The sequence below is a fragment of the Argiope bruennichi genome, chromosome 1 (assembly GCF_947563725.1).
Source record: "Argiope bruennichi chromosome 1, qqArgBrue1.1, whole genome shotgun sequence".
NCBI classification, from domain to species: domain Eukaryota; kingdom Metazoa; phylum Arthropoda; class Arachnida; order Araneae; family Araneidae; genus Argiope; species Argiope bruennichi.
This window is the reverse complement of record NC_079151.1, coordinates 57,295,768-57,318,035: the sequence shown is the minus strand read 5'-3', so window position 1 is coordinate 57,318,035 and position 22,268 is coordinate 57,295,768. Positions and strand designations below refer to the sequence as shown.

At 29.6% G+C, this 22,268-nt stretch overlaps 1 protein-coding gene across 4 annotated transcripts in view; it reads right to left on the bottom strand.

The window, feature by feature from the left end:
* LOC129963377 (uncharacterized) overlaps positions 1-22,268 on the bottom strand; it is a 74,632-nt gene that overhangs the window by 22,609 nt on the left and 29,755 nt on the right. For 2 of the 4 annotated variants that reach the window (XM_056077724.1, XM_056077733.1), the window contains exon 2: positions 1,368-1,608. In XM_056077724.1, the coding sequence (XP_055933699.1) occupies positions 1,368-1,568 (201 nt within the window). In that variant the 5' untranslated portion in view covers positions 1,569-1,608. Of the gene's footprint in view, positions 1-1,367; positions 1,609-1,701; positions 1,914-8,706; positions 8,973-22,268 lie in introns of those variants that run through there. The other 2 variants (XM_056077717.1, XM_056077742.1) reach the window with 2 other exon arrangements.

Sequence of the window (22,268 nt, the reverse complement as noted above, 5' to 3'; positions counted from 1 at the left end):
ATCTCGTGAGCAATAACTTCAAGTGAAAGTACGAGCTTAGCGCCAGAAGTCTGAGCTTATATGAAAAGCCATGTGAATAATGCATAAAGAAGACCTTCCTATGCAACCTTTTAAGACAAAAACCAGTTGCAAGTCAGATGGGCTTGAAGGAATACAAACTTTCCCTAAAAAAATATTCTAGTTTGAAAAGCAAAATAAACGAAAACTCCATTTTTCTTCTCTGTCGTAAAAGAGTCTTGAGAAACACTTCCAGAATTTTAAAAAGAGAAAATAAGTAAAGAATAGAAAGACAGAAAAACCTGAAAGGAGTCAAAGACCCCTAATAACCAACATCTTCCTTTCACCCTAAGTTCCATGTAATGGGAAACATTTCTAAATTAAAGTGCACAATTTAATTAAAATTCGGCAGTAAATTACTTACAGACGATCCCTGCACGACTGTAAATTTTGGATCTATGCAAATGTAGCAATTCCCCCACCGAAACAACCAGTTGTGATACGACATAAATGAAATGAAAATCTAGAGGGTACTTGTATTAAGAATTCTAAAAACATCACAGGTAAAAGTTTTTTTTAAAAAAAAATGGGAATGTTTTCTTCATTTACTTCACATAAAGTTGCCATTTATAGCATGTAGTCGAAAATATTTTTGTCCAGACGACACGCAATTAAATACTTCCAACTGACAAAAAAAAAAAAAAAAAAAGAATTCTTATAAAAGTATTTAAAATTACTTTTGTTATTGATTTTCCTTCAGTACGGAATTTTTGAAGCTTTCCGACGATAAACAGTGGAACTTATAAATGATTCTTCGCTCTATCAAAATCCAAAAATGTATGTATTTAACAACACCTGTTTTATAATCGTTAATTTTCTTCGCAGTTCATTTTTAATTGTGATCACAGTACTAAGCACACAAATAAATTGTATAAATATTTGTATGTAATGTTTTCGATGTGAATGGCAATAATAAAATAATAGTTAATGCAACAGCAATAACGAAATAATTATTTTCATAGTGCGGTTTTACTTGCTCTCATAACATAGTTATGAAAAATTAAAATGTATCTCTTATTGTTAATAGATTCCATTTAATATTTGATACAGATGTGCAGTTTTGGTACAATGACTACATATAAAAGTTTTTTCGACGTATCTCATTACACTTTTGACTTATAATAAGCAAATGACCAAACACAAAAAGATGGGTTTAATTCAAAAATCGATTTTTTTTTACGATTAAAATACATTAGGATAAATAAAAAATGATACTGCTTCTTTTAAATTTTGGAAGTTGATATTGAATGAAAATCTATTTTTAAAAATTTACAATATCTATGAACTGAAAGCATATGAACAAATCTTACCTGTACAGCACTGTTGAGGAAGCAGTTGTTTTGACCCGGCATATTAAGTAATCCTTTAGTATTTGTAATGGACATGCTGTTCCTAGGGTTGAGAAGCTGGACATACTGAAGGAATCCTCCATCGGCCCGACCCCCTACTGTGAGGCATTTCGCCTGGGGGGTCCGTAGGGCCGACAGAGCGGGCGTCGGACCAGGACTCATCCTCTGGAATGAGGACTTCACAGCATTTTCCACAATTCAGCTGGAACACAAAAAGAAGCTATTAGTTCCTGCTGCTATCGGAAATCCGTTAACTCAAATCAATCACTTCAGCACTTGAAAATAAATCATTCACTTTTTTAAAGAACAAATTCAAGCTATTCTCCACTTTTCAACAGAAAAGGTACAAGATCGTTGCTCTATCCCACATGATCTGGTTTCAGAGGGAAAATAATCTTCCGATAAAAGGTATTCAAAATCGGTTTTGGTGTTCTTGCGTAGACAGGGCTCTGTGAGTAGGCGGGAGATGGGGGTGCTCGTGCGTCAAACACTCGAGGGCTCTTGAACGGGGAGAGTGAGTGGCCTCCCTAGTGCGTCAAGAAGCAGCATAAAGCGATCAACGATTGTGCCTAATCCGACCTTTTCACAAGGGCTTCAATTGTGATTGGGAATACACCCAGTATTGTTCCCAAAATAATTTTTCTAAGGTTGCATATCATGAAGATGTAAAAATAATGGATAGAAATAGCAAACGGCACAGACTGAATTGCTGGTTCGATTATAGTTGCTATATTAACAGAAAATTAGATGATACAATTTTAAACGCAGAAGCTATTAATGATAACTGAATTTTTTGTAAATTTCAAATATAAATGATTAACAATTACTAAAGAATAAAACATGGGAATACCATTAAATAGAATAAATCAGTTTGCAGAATGTTGTAAGGTCACTCAATATGGAGCCCCTCCCCCTTCTTTTTCTTTCTTTTTTGTAGATAGTTGAAATCTGTCTATTTTCAAAGTTTACAAACATAAGTAGATATTTGAATAAATTAACAACAAATAATTTTAAATATGTATATTTAGGTATTTTTTATTAGAATTTTGACTACGAAAATACCTTATTAAAAAAGAATTTTAATTTCATTCTTATTTTTTGTTTCAGTTTGGATTTGCTAGAATTAAACAAGCTAAAAATTTTCCAATAACAAATTTAATACAAATAAAATGACAACATAAATTATTAATAAATTTTCCAGATTTGAACGAATCAATCCTTTTAATTTATTAATTAAAAATCTAATCTGCTTAAAACTCTTGATTCTTACTTCCAAAATTCTAAATTCTGAAACACTGAATAAGAATTTAAAGAATATTGAAACTTATGTAAAACATTTTTTTCTTGTAATTTACATCGAAACTGCTGAAGAAAAAAAGTATTTAAATCGAGGAATGACTTTTTTTAAGCAATCTGCTATCTCTATAGATAAAACCTTTTTATCTTTATTCTAGAATACCTAAAAATGATGCAATCGCCGGATGTATGCATCACAAAAGACCCTTTAATTAGACATACTATGATATAACTGAGCTAATTTGTATTACTCACCTTCACGGCTCGATGTTGAAATTCAGTGTTTAGTATAATTTCACTCAAGTGAGACGAGACCAATTCAGATGGTGAATAGGTTAGACAAATAGATCCATACAATAGTTGAAAAATAATGTTTAAAAAATTAAGAATTGCATTCTACGAATTAACATGTCCATGGAACTACCTTTGTACCATGAACTAACATGTACCTTTACTATATGTTCAACATTTTAATTACTTAAGATAAAATTTTCGGATATTCTGAACATCAGCCCGGATCTTTATTAGATATTGGGGATGTTTATTTTCAAGTCAGGATAATAAATTAAAAACTTATTCTGGAATATTTGGTCACTTGACTACATCCATGCGGTCTCTCAGTGTTCACCAAGGAGTACTTGAATAAAGATATTTATTCAAATAATACTTTAATAGAGCATTGCTATTAGTATTTATGAGCTTGTAACTAAACGATATGGTTAATAATGAACTATTTATTATATACTATAATAAGATGACCATATTTTTTGTGTAGTAAATCTGAATGAATTCTTCAAAAGATATTAAAACCTTTTTTAATGAATTATTTACTAAAAAGTAATACAAAAAATCAAAACAGTATGTCAAAAACAGGATGTCTAGTCATTTTATTTAACGACTTACAAAACCTTACACTAAGTAATTAAGTTATTCGTAATACATCGGCAAAATTTTAAATTCAAATCTTTAAAAAAAAAAAAAACACCTATAGAAAACATTTACTTTTAAAATTACACATTCTTCCTAATTTAAAAGAACAGTATTATCGGTAAGACAAAATAAAATTATTTAGGTTAAGACAAACACACATTACAAACATTACAAAAAATTAAAAAACAAATTACTCGCATAGCTGACAAGGAAAAAAAAATAGCTCGAAACAAAGACAATAGTGAAACGAAAGAATGATTACGAATTATGTCAGAAAGAGGTTAATGTTCCGATTATTAAACACATTGTTGAACGGAGCGGATTCTTTCTGGGCAAACATCTTCCTATCGAAAAGTTCTGCAGAACAATAAGTATTCTGGTTGGAGATTTTTTTTTTAATCAATAAACGAATCCACTACAATCAAAAAACGAAATGGTTTCACAAACATGACTCATTCATTTGTAAGATACCTAGAAAATTGTAATATTATTTTAATATTATCTTAAATAGTCAAATCCCTTTGAAAAGTCCCAGCTGATAAAGTCAAAAGATGTTTAATTGAAAATTATTGAAAAAATATAAAAAGAATACTGCAACCTCTTAATAGCAATATGGATGAATAAAGAAATTATTAATTATCAATATAATATTTTATGTTCAATACGAAAAGAATATTTACGAATATTACTTCACATTTTGCTTCTAACGACAACAAACTTTCAGGCATATTTTTCTTGAAAAAGTAAGCAAAAAAATTTTCGATCAGTCGTATTTCTTTATCGTAACTTTAACACATTGAAATAATGTGCTTTATTACTATCTAGATGCAAACCTTCAAAAATATTTCAATTAATTAAGTTCGGATTTTAATTAGATAATTTGGATTTAATTGTTCTTTTAAAACAAATGGAATTTTATTATTCAGAATACTTTTAAATCAATACTTTTTTTATATAATATAACGCTCGAACGATAACAAATATATATGTGAAAAACAAAAATTTTCACACAGTTTCAACTAAAAAATAATATATATATATATATATATATATATATATATATATATATATATATATATATATATATATATATATATATATATATTAAAAGATGGATAGGATAGGATATAGGATGAATTATGTGCACCGAAAAGTTTTAAATAAATTTAAATGAAAAAGAAAAAATATTTTACAAAATACGAAATTTCATAGCAATGAAATGTTAATTGTGATTTTATATGTTAGAAAATATTTCTCAGAACTCCTCTCCCCCCACTTACCGGGAAGGTCCCAACTTACATCGATACTTAATTAAGAAGTTTAAATTCTTAGTCGAGAAAACATTAAGTTTGAACTGTTTTCCCATAAATTTACACTTATGTTTCTTAATCTTGTTGTACGAGTTTGGGTCGTGAAAGAGCATCGATTTAAATCAAGGTTGGATGACAAGAGGTAGAAAAAATGTATGTTCGTCAATAGGAAGCATAATGAGAAACATGAAATGAGATCTTGCCGAATACAAATTGGGAACGATGCCAAAACATTTATACAAGAAGCTTTTCAAGAACGTCTAAAACGTAAAATGAAAACTAAAGCAGGGAGGGGGAAAAAATCAAGTGACCACGGCTGAAGGCCCACAAAAGATGCCTTATCCATTAGGTTTGACCTTGTTATCAATGTCATTACTGGTTTGTTAATGCAATTATACTTTAAAGGCATAACGAAAGTAACAAAGTTGATTGGTTTTAACGATTTAATCAACAGATTATGAACAAAAACTGCGCAAAAGTAAAGAAATAAATCTTATATTTTAACAAGTACCTGTCAATCAAATTAACTGTCACAAAGAACAGTAGTACATTACGTTCGACACTGGTTCTCAAAAGGCGAAGGATATATTTAATAGTTCTTGTGTTTTGTACGGGAAAATAAAATCGTTCTTAGAAATTGTACACGATTCCAGAAAAAAAGTATTTTACAGGCAACAGATTTTTGATTAGCGAACGAAAAGGGCCATTCTTAAGCGACAACTTAAAAAAAATTAAATCCTGTTAAATATAACTTTTTAAAAATAAAGAACAGGGCGAGTCGGAATATTTATTTCAATTTACAAACAAATCCGGAATGACTGGTTACTTTAAGAAAAGAAACTTTAAATAACATTATCATCATTCAAATTCTTTTCCGACAAAAATTTAGCAAAAGATGCGGGCAATTAGAATTATAATTTTAACATAACATGGAAACAAAAAATGGGGGGAAGGGGTAAAAAGTAATAATTTTCTTTCTTACGTTACAAGAAAATCTTTGTATTTTATTATTTTTTTTAATTTGCTGAAGATTTGACAAATGTGTATATTTCTCAAATAATTATAAAGATCATGATTTATAACTTTTTTTTATAAACTTCTAAAAAATTAAATAGGAAAAAGGGTTTAGTCACATTCTAAGGTATTAAAATAAACAATTCTTGGAGAAAAAAAATAAAAAGATAAAATATGAACTCCCACAAAACGTGAAAGTACTGAACACATATAGACTTGATGCATTGTCTTTTTGCATGCACCTAAAAAAGGCAGAAAATAAAAGGATGATAGAAAAAATGATTTCTAAATAAGAAAATGTTTAAAAATGTTAATAAATAATTATTATTTTTAAAAGAAATGTGCATCTAACGGAAGACTTAATTACGCACACAGCACTATTAAAATAATTTTTTTTTTTAATGACTGAGTAAACAAACACGGATTTATTCTGCGCACTTGTATGGCTTAACTAATGGGGAAATCAAAATACTTTACTGGGAAACGGTCATAATAAGATAATGCATTCCAGGGCTTATCTACTAGGAAAGTTCTTGGAGTTCCAAGAGAAGGTAGATGATAGCCTTTGGAGACCCCCTAGGTTATTATTTCCGCAGAAATTCCTTTTTTTAGTGAACTATACTAACATTACAGTTACCCTCCATTCTCCACTCCACCCCCACTTGTCACACTAGCAGGACGGAGACGTGAAGGACACAGGTACATACTTTCCATTAGGGACTTCTTAGAATTCGGCGGGAGAGGAACACAAAAATTTACACTCTGCATTTATCAAAATTAAACAGATATATGATCGTGGTTTAACGTTAAAAATAAATTATTTACATTGTTCCGGAAGTACAAATACATCTAACCAATATTTTTAACTATTAATCATAAATGCTGTAGATATTTAGATTAAATTGATGGGGGGGGGGGACTATTAGGAGTATTTTTTTTAAACTTTTTTCTTAAGACTTTTACTCCATACTGTTTACCTATAAAAGAAACGATAGAAGATGGACATGTTTTATGCGATTTCTAAGCCTCCTCATACAAAATATGGATTTAAATTAGTCAGAACTAGGTGAATGATACTTTTAAAAAATGTCAAAATATAAACTGAATAACTTTAAATAGCAATTTTGATATAGCATGAACTGATATCTTAAAAATATTTTATCTTTATTTTGAGTTTGTGGTACTAAAATTAGTTTCAATTATTGCATCTAATTAAGTTGAATTAACCTGACAATATAACAATCATAAAACACAACCCATTCACGTAGAATGCTATATTATTTATCAAACTAAATTTATTAATTTTTTTTATTTTATAATATAATTGATTGGCGCATGTAGCAAGGGAGAAAAATAAAGATTTTTCTATTTTTTCTCCGATAAATTCGTTCAATCAATGAGATATATACTGCTATTATCAATCTGATAATAGCAATATATATTACACTGAATGCAATTTATATTACACTAGCAATATATATTACTTCATGATTTTACACTATCCCTACAAGAAAAATGCAACGAAAAAATAATGATTATTACTAATAAGACCAAAATAAAAATTCGGATTATCTTAAAATTTAAGATATATGAAATTGGGTCCTCTCAACTTTAAAATAGAAATTAAGATTCGAATATTCAAAAACATTTCTTTCCAAAAATGTCAATTAAACAAGTTCTATTTTATTTTTAAATCTCGGTTCCTGATGTTCAAGCTTGTCTTAAAATAGCCACAGGAAATTGAACACTACTCAAATATATTAATATCAAACATACTTTTGTTTCAAGTATAAAATATATTTCAGATCTTCTGAACTGTTTTACATACTCCCCTCACACCTCTCACAAGGGTGTGTGCCGAAATGACTCCAACTCGCATATTAAAACATACAAATGTAAATTTAAAAAGGAATAAGTTTAAGAAAAGGCTGTCATCTATAACATCACTTGAGTGTCTACATAGCATATCAAAATTACATCGTAATGTTACATATTAAACAGAACGCTCAGTATTTATTTTATTTTTATTATTATTTCTTTAAAATCAAACACATACTCAGAGATATTATTTGTATAAATGACAAGTAATGTCGTCAGATATGCAAATTCGGTCTCAATAATTTTAATGAATGCTTATTAAATTAATTTTATTGATTTCTCATGTAATAAGCTAGAAACGGATATTAAGATCGCATACAAATGAGTATTTTTTTTTTTTTTTATTTTACTTTAATGTTTTCAAGTTCTAAGTCCCACCAGTTTCAATCACAGGAAGGTTAAGCATAGATCAATTAAAACATACAGAGCTCCTATTGTCGCATACATAGAAAAAGAAATGTTTTCTGAATGAGTATTTAATATGTAGCAAATAAACCGCACATACAAAGTTAAGAGAAACAGTAATTATATGATGTTAAGATATAACTTTTGATAAAATTTGACATCTAGAAATTTTTCCTTGCAAATTAAAATTTGGCAAATTGATAATTATTCCAAAACATGCTGTTGATTCGAAAATTAATTTTAGATTACTGAAATCATGCTCTGCTTAAAAATGGAATAAGCTTCGTTCTATTTTAATTCATGAACGAATAAAAGAATTTTTCTTTACAATTGTAAAAAAAATAGCAAAATGCAATTTTTATTTGCTTTCATAAGCAAACTTAGAAAAAAACGAAGCATTTCGTTTTAATAAATTGCAAAGAAAAAAAGAGAAACAGAACCGACCAGCTATCTGAAATCAAACTCACCTGCAAAATTAGTTTCCATCATGTTGTTGTGGTTGCTCCTGGCAACGGTGATGTAGAACGCAGAAAATCGCCAAATGGAAATCTACAGCGCAGCACTTCGGAATAAATGCAATACGATTGCAAAGTTCTGTGCACAATTTAATCCTTAAATATCGCTATCTTATGTTTCAAAACACTTTTTTAAGTTGCCAAAGATCTAATAAGATCCCGTAGAGCCATGTCAAAGTGTCAACAAAATTGTTGCTGAAGTTAAGTTTGGGATTACTACGCGTCCAGGGTTGCTGTATTGCAAAAAGGATTCCTTTGCAAGCAGACGAGAAGCGAAGACATTTGGCAGAAAAATTATAGCGCCAACTTCAATTTAACACTGCAAAATATCGTGTTGAATTGGAAAATACATTCTGGAACTTGAAATTTTTTCAAAAGTTTCGAAATATTATTTAATAATTGAAAACAAATTTCTTAAGAAATAAAACCGTTTTGAAAATAAAAAAGAACAATAGATTATTTTCTAATAAAGATTGTAAGTTAATCTGAAAAAATAATTGAAGAGAAATAAATAAGAAAGCATAAAGAAATAATCTGCAAGTGTTTTCATCCGAAAATATAACTTTTTATTTTATTTAAGTTATGAAATTTATATTTACAATATCAAAACTTAAATGCAATTAATAAATTTTTTTGATGTTTGCTCAAAATATTTGCTTGTAAAAAAAAAAAAAAGATACAATACACTTGTACGTACAATGTCTTTTTATATAGAAATATGAAGGAAAAAATATTTTTTCGTGCAACAAGAGAGATTTTTAACCAAGCAAATCACATGATAAGTATGAAATATAAACACCAATAAAAGAAATGAATTTCTGTGTTGGTTTAAATTAAGAAAAACGGAAAAAGTCTTTGAAAAAATCTGATTTTCCAAAATCTAAGTAACAATTACTATAATTCTAAAAGTATGGAAATAGAATAAAATCAGAGAAAGAAAATACTAACGGAATGCCTAATGGAATAAGAATTGAGGCTATATGAAAAATATATTTCCAAATTTAAATTAGAGGCAATGTTTTAAAACAAAGGCATAACTCAAATGATTTTTTAAAAAATATCAGTTTTAAATAAAATTGAATATATTGCGGCCAGAATACCTAAAAATACTGAATGTATTTCATTCTACTGGCTCCAAATTAATTCTCAAACTTTCACTTGAAAATCCATCAAAGACCTAAATTTCTTTCGGAATTCAAGAACACAAAAATTAAATAAGGTAGGTAAACATTAGTTGTTAAAAAAATTAATTTATTTCAATGTAATTTATGTTAAAATTTCAATTTTTAAAAAATTAAAACAGCAAACAAACCACTACTATAATTGCTAAGCAGCTGTAATCAACCTAATGGAAACATTTATTGAAGATATTTTATCAAATAATTTAAAAAACGGAATACAAAATTAAAAAAAAAAAAATGATCATTAGCGTTTTGTTCTTACAAACATGCAGTTTTCAATACAAGTAGAAATCCAAAAAGTTTTTATTTATAATAAATTTAAAATGTATTTATTATTTAAAAAATTATAAACTATTTATAAATATAAATAATATTTTTTGAAGTTTTCATAGTACTAAAATCCCTTCTTATAAATGCTTGTCGTTATTTTTTTTTTAGGAAATCTAAAAATGCTTCAAAAAAGTGCTGAAGTAGCCAACATGGAGCGTACTTCTCTTACGTCTTCGTGCAGCGCGCATGCGTACGCAAGGGGCGTGACCTACGAGAGTAATGCTAACCAGTCTTCGCTCTTTGGAACAGGTTTGAAGAGATGTGTTCGGAAAGCAAATCAGTTCCCGCCAAAACTCTCCCGGGCCTCTCCTCCCTCTATTTCATGGGGGGTATCCATGAGTAGACCCTCTCAAGAAGTCTCCCAATCACCTCTGAGCGACCTTGAAAAGTGCAAAAGAAAGAATACCACTGACACGGGTCAGGAGCGTGCCTAGATTTTTCCCGCCACTCGATTTTGCTTTATATTTTTAGTTCTTGTTTCTGAATTCAAGCACAGGTTACTTCTGGAAATATTAATCGGTTGCAATATTGTGATAAGGCGTTGGGGCTGTTTACTCAGGAAAAAATTATATTCTAAAAATTAATAGTTGCATTTTATTCCAGTAAAGGCTATTATGATTTACATATTTTTAAAAAGTTAACATTTAAAAGTTGTAAAAAGAAAATATATATATATAATTATCAATTTGTATACCAGAGAGCTGAAACAAATAAAAAAGTTCTCGAAGAGAGTCAAACCTTTAAAATTAAAAAATAAAATAAATTCAAAAGCATTTACGCAAAGCATGCATAAAAGATAAAACAATTATGAAAATATTTCAACCCATGGAAGTTTCAGCATAAATACATATTATGCAAAATTATTTATTTTATAGAAAAGTGAAATTGAGTAATGGGGAAGGACAACAACTTGCATCTGTATAAATGAATAATACACTATGATACTTCTTTTTACTCTCCATTTAATATCGGCAAGTACATCTTAATTTTTCTCCTGATCTTAGCAAATTTCCATGCTCAACCTTAAGAATTGGTCGTGTTCTTTCCACATATTAATTTTTCGCCTATGAAATTTATTTTTAACTGAAAATTGCTGGAAGCATTTTGCTTTACTTTGCTGACAGATGCAAATGATTATTTGATTGATCATTTTGCATTATATTAATTGCATCTCATTTCAAAACATTTTCTCATTAAAAAAGAAATTAAAAACTAATGTTTTTTGGAAAGAAAAATTCCTATAAAATTATGGAGAAAAGTTTATAAAAAGAATATTGAATTCGCTAATCAAAAATATATGAACGTTGTAAAATTAAGCATCATTAAATATTTCGATTCTCGGGAAATTTATCAACATAGAAGTATATTTGGAAGTGAATTTCCTGAACAATTTGATCTTCATAACGGGTATCGTAAAGCATACAGGAATCAACTGTAAATTTAACTTTTTTTTTTTTTACTTTTTTTGACACGCAGAGATTAATATTGCACATAAATCCAGTCATTTACAATCGCTCTATGCCTCGCCAATGGAGTGGCGGCATTCCACTTTGTTAGCTCGTCCATTCATAGGCCATCGACTCTTTACTAATGCCCAACGCAAAGCCATACACTTCAAACGTCTCTCTCCCCATCCACATTCATTAAGTATCAAATGGTGCGGGGGAAATCAGGTAGGTTCGATTTCCAATTTTCCACTCCACACCATACCAAATGGCATAAAACAGTTTAGAATGACATCACTCGATAGATGTGGCATGGAGCGATCATGAATATTTTGTTTTAATGCTTTTCAATTTTATTTTTGCCAATTTCAAATTTATTATGGTTTGACAACTTTTTACAAACTATTTAATCTTAAAACATTTCATTAATTTGCAGGATATTGTGATGATACATATTTCACAGTACACAATTGTGCAATGGAGAAATGCTAGTATTTGATGGATTTCAAATCTACTATTTGAAATCTAAGAAAGCATATTACTTGCAAGATTTAATCAATAACAATCTCTTACGCAAGAGATTGTTTCAATAAATCAATTATTATACTTTGAAATTATTTTCTCTAATATTATTCTCTAATTCTCTAATATTATTTTCTAATATTTCTCTCATCTATAACCAAAAAGGGTTTTAACAGAGTGTTTCAAGCATCCAATATTTATTTTGAATCTTCCCTACATTGAATATCCTATTTTAGTTCAGACATTATAGATCTTCCTCCCATTTCTTTAAGAAAATTCATTCTTGTGACTTTTTCAATTTCCTTTAAACTACAAAGAGGTAATATCACACAATTATTTTAGAAAACGTACGTGAGAAAGAATAGTGATTCATTCATCGATAACAAAACTAATGGAATAACGTAATCAAGTGACGTCTTTTCTATGACTCATCATGTCTGAAAATAGTATTGTTACGTAGCAGCTGTTTTTAAGAGCGATTGACAGGTGAAAAGGTAACATCACGAGAGAAAACACTGACATGAATGGAGCAGCGCAACGGAAATGTCTCATCGTCGTCACGGCATTGATCTCAATGTCTTCGTACGTAGCTGGGTTAATTATACTGCCCCTATTGTAATATTTAAGGTGAGATGTAACTAAATTTTGATTAATAGTTGAGAAAGAACTGACTCATAATGACAGTGATAAATAACAATTTATTAATCTGTTTGCACGAATCATATAAGAACACTGAGAATCTGAGAATACATGCAAATTTGAATCTGTACTTAGAATTCCATACGAATAAATAAACTTACTTCCTCAAATGAGATTGAAATACATATTTAAAAATGTAATTATTTTCTTTCCAATAAATACAGAAATGCTATACATTTGCAGCAAATATTTGCACTATTTTTTATTACGAGGAGAAGAATTATACGTTATTTTAAATAATAGTTTAGTTATATTATTGGATATTGCGTAGCACTTACTGCGCTAATAAGTGCAGAGCGCTTAGCGTTGGATATTACAAAGCGCTTAGCACCTAATATTAATCTGTTTTTCAATCAAGGTCTTTAAATTTATATTTATAAATATAAATTTATTGATTACATTATTAACGATTGATAATATATATAATTTCATAAAATCAATTACGATCTTTTTTTATAAATTAATAAATTATATCAAAACATAATTTGTGATATGATCTTATAACCATTGCAATTGCAGCAGTATTCATTAAGATCTCACAGTAGATCCAATTTTATAAATAAACAAAAATAAATAAAGTTTATTTATTTATCGGACTTTAATTTTAAGAAGATACATTTTTCATACCTTATAAACAAACATAATTATATTTTTACATAGTAACAATTTCTAATTAGTCTGTGTTCTAAAAATAGTTTCTTAAGCATTCGATCTCAGGCTGAACTTTAAATTTTGAACAGTACGGGCTAATATTTTTCCACAGAACCAAAATGCTAAGTTGGTAAATTCTTTTCTAAAACTATATAAGTTCAAAATACTTTCTTACGGTCACTCTTTTCTCTGCTTAGTGTCTTCCTAGCAGATATGCCAAACCGTGCTCGTCATAGTTTTAATTGAAAAATTTTGGGAATAGATAAAAATCGGATTATTTCCTTAAAATCATGAAGAATAAAAATTAGTAAGAACTGTACGCCTGTTTCTTCAGAAAATATTTTACATATATGTATCAGTTGCAAGAACATCATTAACAGACAAAAGTCGTTTTGGATAAAATTCATAAACAACAATGTGTATTAATAAATTATGCGATGTTTTGGTTAAGAGCTTTTTTTTTTGTCTAAAAGAATGACCACAATAAAACAATCACTGCACAAACAAAAGTGCATACAAAAAAATGACAGCTCTAATGACCCAAATGCGTGGAACAATATCATCACTGAATCATCGATTCCAAAAATAATCTGTGGGTGAGATCACCCGAATGGCAAGTAGTTTGGGACCGTAGAAGGCCGCACCGCTGAAACCCACAACATTCTCCCCACCTTTCCGTCAATCTGGCTGGATATCAAAAAAAAAGAAAAAAGGCAAAAGCAAAAGCGGCTCTTGAGGCGAAAGCGGGGGATTAGTGTAGCTCGTGCACAGGGATCTGGGCGAACAGGTGGGCAGAGACGAAGGTGTGCGCGTGGATGTTTATTATTACGGGGGTACATTTTCCTTATTTTCGCAAATCTTTTCGAGACGAACCGTGGAAGGCAACCGTTGCTGTGGGGGGAGCAGTGCCCCTCTTTTTCGGTTGAGTGGCCACAAAGTATGATTGCCTTATTCCCCAGCATGCATGGCTATTATACATCAGTTGATCTTTTCCGTTTTGAGGCAAAAAGGGGAAATTGTTTTGAAACGAAACCATTACCGAGATTAAGAGAAAAGCTGTACAGGTGATTTAGAACAATTTGATTGCGATACACGGAACTGAGTTTGTTCTGTTAATTTTTTTAGTAAGTTTTTTTTAATTATTATTTTAAAATCTTTAGATGTGAGTTTGAAAATTTAATATTTCAAAATAAGCATAACAGGTTTTAACGAATAAACTATATTTCAATGCTGACTAGTAAAAGCAACGACACATTTGTAATTCCTAATCTACGCATTCTTCAATTGAAAGAATAAAAAAAACAACTGAAAGATATTTATATGTCGCTACTTTTAACAGGGAATCTGTCTTTTTCTGTTTTTTCAACCAATAGGAAAGTGCATGGAAAGATTCACTGAAATATGTGAACAAATATCAAATTTTTTAAAACAGATTGTTTCGAATTCTCATGGTAAATTTTTATAAGCATTTTCATTGAAATGCTTTGCTATGATACTCAGAATATTAAAACATTTAACAACATATAAAAAGTATCGTCATTTATTCAACATGCCATTCTAATGAATCAAATCTGGGTGGAACCGAAACAGAAAGGCGTATGGTGATGAAGGCTTGTCGCTTAATACGGCTTTTAATTTTAGATTAATTTTCATGACCCTTCTTTGCATATTTGTAAGTGCTATATTGGTACGTGATTTAATGATTATAATATTGAATATATTATGCTTTTCCTAGGAAAGTTAAATAGAATACCGCTCCCTAATTTCTTTGTTTGAATTCTTGTAAGATTTAAAAGATTAATGATGGAGGGGGGGGGGATCCACTTTCGAAGAGATAGTAGTTCATGTGTGGCATTCTAATTCGGCTCATACATTTCTTATTTCAGATATCAGATATCTTTTCAGTTATAAGCAGAAATAGCTGCTTACAATTTTATTCCGAAAAAATTAAGTAACCACAAACCAAACGAATGCGCGTTTCCAACCGATTCCGTGGTTTCCTTGTTAGTTCGGATAACAGGTGCTCGATTCAGCTGCCAGTGCTTCCGTACGCAGACACACGATGTGTCTGTAACTTCGAAAAGAATATTGACCTGGTCTTTCAATTTCAACGTCATTGTTTCCCGTCTATATTCACTTTAAAGCTTTTAAAGCAAAAAGGGGCTATTCATAATGAATCAATTCGCATTTCTATTATTTCCAATTTATTCATTTGAAAAAAAAATCAAATATAAATACAAATGGAGGCAACAGAAAAATACATATCTATTGGCATTCTATTTAATAAATAATTGCAGTTTAAACTGATTATACAAGGAAATTTATATGACGTATCATTATATCCAGTTAAACTGACCCGAAAATAATCCTATTGTACTTAAATTAATAATACAGTTTAATAATATTTAATGTAAAACATCAATAATAATTTTTTAATAAAATTCTGTATTTAAAATAAAAATTGTTCATATAGTTTTTTTTTTTTTGTGCATATTTTAGACACCTACAAATACATATTATATCGCCACTCAGTGGTGCTCAAGGATCAGGATTCGTCTGAATCTAAAGATACCGCGAATATACGAGATGCCCAAGAAGTGGATATACAAAGAGGAATCAAAAAAGTGTGTGTGTGTGTGTGTGTGTGTGTGTGTGTGTGTGTGTGTGTGTGTGTGTGTGTGCGTGCGTGTGTGCGCGTGCGTGTGTGTGTGTGTGTGTGTGTGTGTGTGTGTGTGTGTGTGTGTGTGTGTGTGTGTGTGTGTGTGTGTGTGTGTGTGTGTGAAAGAGAGAGAGAGAAAGAGTAACACAGAAAATGAAAAAGTTTTTTAAAAAAATCATGAAAAAAAATTCATGAATTGCCTTTCTGTATGTGGCACAAATTTAATAAACTAAAAGCTGAAAGAATTTTTTAAAAAATTAAATTTTTAGAATTATTTTATCTAAATTTAAGGATTTTCAATTAATTCTAAAATAGTATTTAAATCATGATATTAAGCCACTCAATTGCTATCCATTAAAAAAAAACATTTAAAACAACAAATGAAGAACGGTTTGAAGGTATCTGTAGCTAAGACTAATGAACGAGTTGAAATACAATTTTATATAAAAATGCCCAAGGCATGAGAGGATAAATCTTCTCCTTTCCTTTAAAAAAAAATCCTCTCGGCAAGCTGGAAGGCAAAGATAGATTCCTTTTCATCTAAATTAATATTTGATTAATCTAATTTTAGGCAAAATTAGAGCTTGAAAATCCCTTTTTAGCCCTTAACTTCTAAGATATCGAATAGTTATTGAAAACCTTTAAATACAAAAGTTGTTCGTCTTAATGAGGCGCTAATTTTGCTAATTTGATTTATCTATCGGCAATTTTAGGACATTAAATTAAAGCGAAATAAAAACTTCAACCTCCCATCATTTCCAACTCCTTTCAGCTAAATGACCCATTTACGAACTCACCCGAGGTTTCTACATTTCTAACAGCATATTCCAAGTCGGTTAAAATCCAAACGAAATTACTGCAATTATTTTGTTCGCAAGATAATATGGGGAACGCTTTCTACGCATAACTTTTAAACGACGGGTTATTTTGAGTTCTAGAGACCATGATTGGAGAAGATTTGCAGAAATTTTTCTAAAGTTGTGCCGTGAGACCCATTGCAATAGGTAATCTTCGTATAGGAATCTACCTAAAACTCTGCACCAAAAGTCGTCGAAGTAATATTTTGCAAACAGGGAAGAACAGTTCATCGAAAACAACCCATGTGGTCTAAGGGATCTTAATGTTGATAAATAATAGAATATTTTTTTTTAAATTTCATACTGTATGTCATTCATTTCTGTATATTCATTTTTTAATCACTCTAAAAACAATGAAATATTTTTTCTCGTATATTCATTATAAGCATTGACTCATTTTCGTTAAAAATCTCTCTTATCGAAGATTTTGTGCGTGTGTGTGATTGCGTGCGTGCGTCAAATTCAACTCTTCACACCTTCATTAGTCAGCATATAAAATTTGGTTTCATTCTGCTCATTAGTTTTAATTGCAGATGCCTTCAAATAAGGAAAATTATTTCATGGCCACAAGATATTTTGCCTTTATATTCCATTTTGCGTATTAAAATAAATATTTAATATACCATATCTTTTCCCCAAATGCAAAAATATTTATCTATTATTTATTAATTATTATTTTTAAATATCTTTTCCTGAAAAAATAAATATTTAATATGCAATATCTTTTCTCCAAATGCAAAAATATTTATCTATTATTTATTAATTATTATTTTTAAATATCTTTTCCAGAAAAAATAAATATTTAATATGCAATATCTTTTTCCAATATGCAAATAAATATTTAATATGCTGTATTTAATTATAGACAAGATATTCCTTCACATACATTTTAAGAATTTTTATGATCTTTTTCCATTATAACTTATAAAAATGCAGAATTTATGAATATGAGTGCATTTTTAAAAATTGATGCTTTAATAATTAAAATAACTCCTAAAAATTATTTTCTCCATGCATTTTTTAAGTACTGCATGCAATGCGTTATCTTTCCCCCAAAATAACTCACTTTTAAGAATTCGTTAAAATTGCTTTTATATTTAGAATCAACTGGTGAACTGATGTTCTATATTTACTTCATAATTACATTTATGCAATATTAAATTTTATAGTTAGAACTGCCACAAACAAGTTTTAATTAATAAAGCAACTAGCGAGAAACAAGAAGAATAGGAGCGGAACTTTTTCCACTCCATTCTTTTAAAATCAAGACACTTGAGCTAATAAAATTTTACTTCCTCTATAAACAGTAATAATTTGAAACCCAAATCTGTTTTTCTCCATATACAAAGCGAGGCAATTTTAATGGAGGAAAGAGGTTCTTATTCTCAATACACGGACTGAAAATTTGTAAGTCCTTTAGCTCTGTCAGATTCAGCTTCGACAGCGTATTTGCACTTTTAATTATCTAACCTTTCGATCTTGTCCAAGTTGTTTAGCAAGTCAAATTATATATTCATGTACATGTAGGACAAGAAAACACAGGGTGCCTACATTCCTTCATCAAGAAGAACATTCATTAAATAAATGAATTACACCTGGAGAGAGGCGGGAAAGATATTCGTTAGCTGCTTTTTTTTCCTCAAGGAAATTGGAAGTTTTTTTGTTTTTTTTTCTCCCCACTTCAAAGGAGGCAAAACTTTAAAAAAGTCACAAGAGAATTTCGTAAAGTGTCATTCCAATTTTTCCTATTGTTTTATAAAGAAAAAAAATCAAAAATTCGATTCAGCTACAAATGACCGCATTTTGATTTCCTTCAAGTCAAGTCACATTTGAGAAAATATGTTTACCTAAACAATAGAAATACTGATACAAATAAAAAACGCTGGAAAACAAGGTCTTCCTTTCGTCGTATATTTAGACATCCGTATTTTATAATAAATAAGAAGTACAATTCCGTCAGTTGCTGTTTATTTCATAAATTTATTTTAAAATATGTGATAAAATTGATTTAGTAATTTAAATCAAGTTCAGAAGTTGGTTATTATTGTCAACTACTCACTTAAATTTAATAATGTTCAGCTCAATAATCAAATGACGCAAATTCCTTGAACGGTTAAGGGTGTAACACGAAATATTGTCTTTGAATCTGCGATAGTCTCAACAAATTTAACAGCCCTTGGTTAGTCCTTTAGCCCCCTATCAAAACTTAAACTAAGGACCTAACTACATATGACTAAATAAAAGTACGTAATTAATTAAATAATTGAGGAACTAAAAAATGTCATTACATACTGCTCATCGAAAGCATATATAGTACTTTTATTGCTATAGCGCTGTATAATATGATAAAAGTATTAAATATAATGCTCTTTTATTTTAACACCACCAATTTTAAAAGTGATTTTGTTAGCAACTTTTATCTCATATATAGTTTAAGATTTTTTGCACTGTAGCGGCATGAATATTTTTCATTCTGAACTGATATACAAGTTTAAGCTCTATTACACAATCAATCTATAACTTTCTAGTTTAATTCATACTTTTAGCGAGCTTAAAATCATAATTAAATAAGCATTCAGATTCAGATAAAATAAAATCAGTGTAACAAATTTTTTGAACTTTAAAATCCATGTCGTTCTTGTGCGACAGTCCAATTAATAACAACAAAAAACGGCCATGATTTCAGCCTCGGCAAAGGTTCTTGAATTGTCATGACTGACCAGCTTGTATGACGATCCTTAGTATCTAAATTCACTGAGATTCAGACGGCTTAGGAATTAAACATTAACGTTACGACTTAGGAATTAAACATTAACATTACGACTTAAGAATTAAACATTAACATTACGACTTAAGAATTAAACATTAATTAGAAAAGCCCACAAAAATGTTATACATACTTTTATCACTATTAAAGTTGCTGTACCCAAGACGATGATATATTTAATTTCTAAATAGTAGGTAAAAAGCAAAACGTCATTGTTTTACAATTTTACCATAAATTTTAAGCGATTTTTGATATGATTGAACTATTTTAGAGCTCTTTTAAACAGCTTTTTTTTAACCATATGATAAGAGCAGTATATACTTGGCTCTCGTGCCATTAAATCCAACAAACTAAACTAATACGATGATCTATTAAGATTGGTGGGTTTAAAGTATTCTATAACAGAGAAGAAAAAAGATGTTTAGTTATGGATTATGATAATGGATTGCTGTTATTGCCATTTTGTAATTTATGGCACAAGAGCTAATCTAGTTATGCTGTGCATGTCAATGGAATTCTCGATTTAATTTCTCATAGAAATACGGATTATGGATAAACTATTTAATAAAGTCACATCATACCGTAACCTTCTGTGAATTGATTGGAATTTGCAAAATCGAATAAAGGTTTTCTTCACGCCATATGCGTTTGTTGTTCAGAGCCATCCAAGTGTAAATGCGCTTCTCCGGCTGAGACCAATCCACACACACCTCACAGGCAGCAAACTATTCCAATATAGAATAGATTCGGGTGGCTTATCAGCAGATAAGAATTGCTGAAGACGTGAAATTTAAAAATAAAATAAAAAGGATCGAATTTTAAAAAAAATATTTTATGAACTTTAACACTTAGTTGTTCTAAGGCAGATACATGATAATTCAGAATATGTGCATTTTAATTTGACAATAATTAATTTTACTATGTCCATTACAATAAACCGTCAAACCAGTTGAAAATAACCAGAGATCTAGCAGAAGCCATATTTAAAATTAAAATTATTTCATAATACTGTTGGGGCAATCGTAACTAGCTGGAACGATTTACATTTAGAATACTTCCATGACGACTTCACAACAAACATGAAAATGAAGTAAGGTGGGAAAAAATAAAACGGTTTATAGAAAAAAAATAAAAGTTCAACATTTCTTTGATTAATTTTTACACATGCACAGTTAATTTGGAAATTTGAGTAAAGATTTTCTTGTTATTCCATCTTAATCAAAAATTTACAAATTGTTAATCTCCTTTCAGACTTCAAATTACCACGTTTTAGATTATTGCGAATTTTGTCCTTTTAGCTTCAAATAACAAAAACGAATTAATTCAGAAAAACCACAAGTACTGTTCATTCTCGGATTCGGAACCCTTTCACTCTTTTGCGCATGCATCAGGAAGTGTTTATTTTGTCAAAAAATAGGTGAAAGGGAAGATAAAAGGGGATAAATTTGCATTTGGTATGCAATAGATAAAGGGAATTAGGAAACTTAATAACCACTCATCTTTCTGCGTACAACCTTTTAGCGAAGTATAAACGTCGAAACGTTTTAAGTCTCGGGTTCCTGAAACGAATAGTAAGCCAATACAGCTGTTGTACAGAAATTGTACACTTATCTTCCCATATCTAAATTAAAATGCTGTAACGAGTCCTAGTTAGTTAACATTAAAAAAAAATTAGAGTAATATTTTTTAGAAAATCATCAATGAGTAGGAAGATCCTTTCTTTTTACTATCATTTACTATCATTTCCAGAAACAAAGAACTGTTCAACATTATTAAATTAAAGTTACTTTTATGAGCAACTGAACTTGGAACATTCCCATGGGCTATGGATTTCTAAGAACAATGTAATCGACATATTGGCCACTGATTCTTCAATAAAAAATAAATACTTAAAAGGTGGCGCTATGTAACACACGTAAGCTTAGGCGTTTGAAAATAATTACACCTTACATGATTCATAACCAATTGATCACGATCTAGAAATTGGCGCAGAAAATCGTGCGATACTTTTAATTAGAGAAACTGAGAAAACAAGGTTCGTTCATCACGTAAGCTCCCGAAGTAGCCCAGAAAGAACACTGAAAACCTAGCAAAACAATCACGTTAAAGTGTCAAAGTATCAAAACATTTATCTGGAAGGCTGCAGTTATACGTGCTTTGAAAAACAAAGTATAGCTTTATTGGAAAACAATGTAAATTGCTATGTACAGTATTTCAATTTCAAAGATTTACGGTTATGGTTTCAATTCCACATGCAGGGATAGATTAAAATATTACGTGTTTTAAAATTAACGTTTGTGCTAAAAAATAAGCAGAACGAAATAAAACAGACTTTTCATTCGCTGATTAGTTGTATTTAAATTAATTTTGAATTACGTTTTCAAATGATAGATATGATAATAT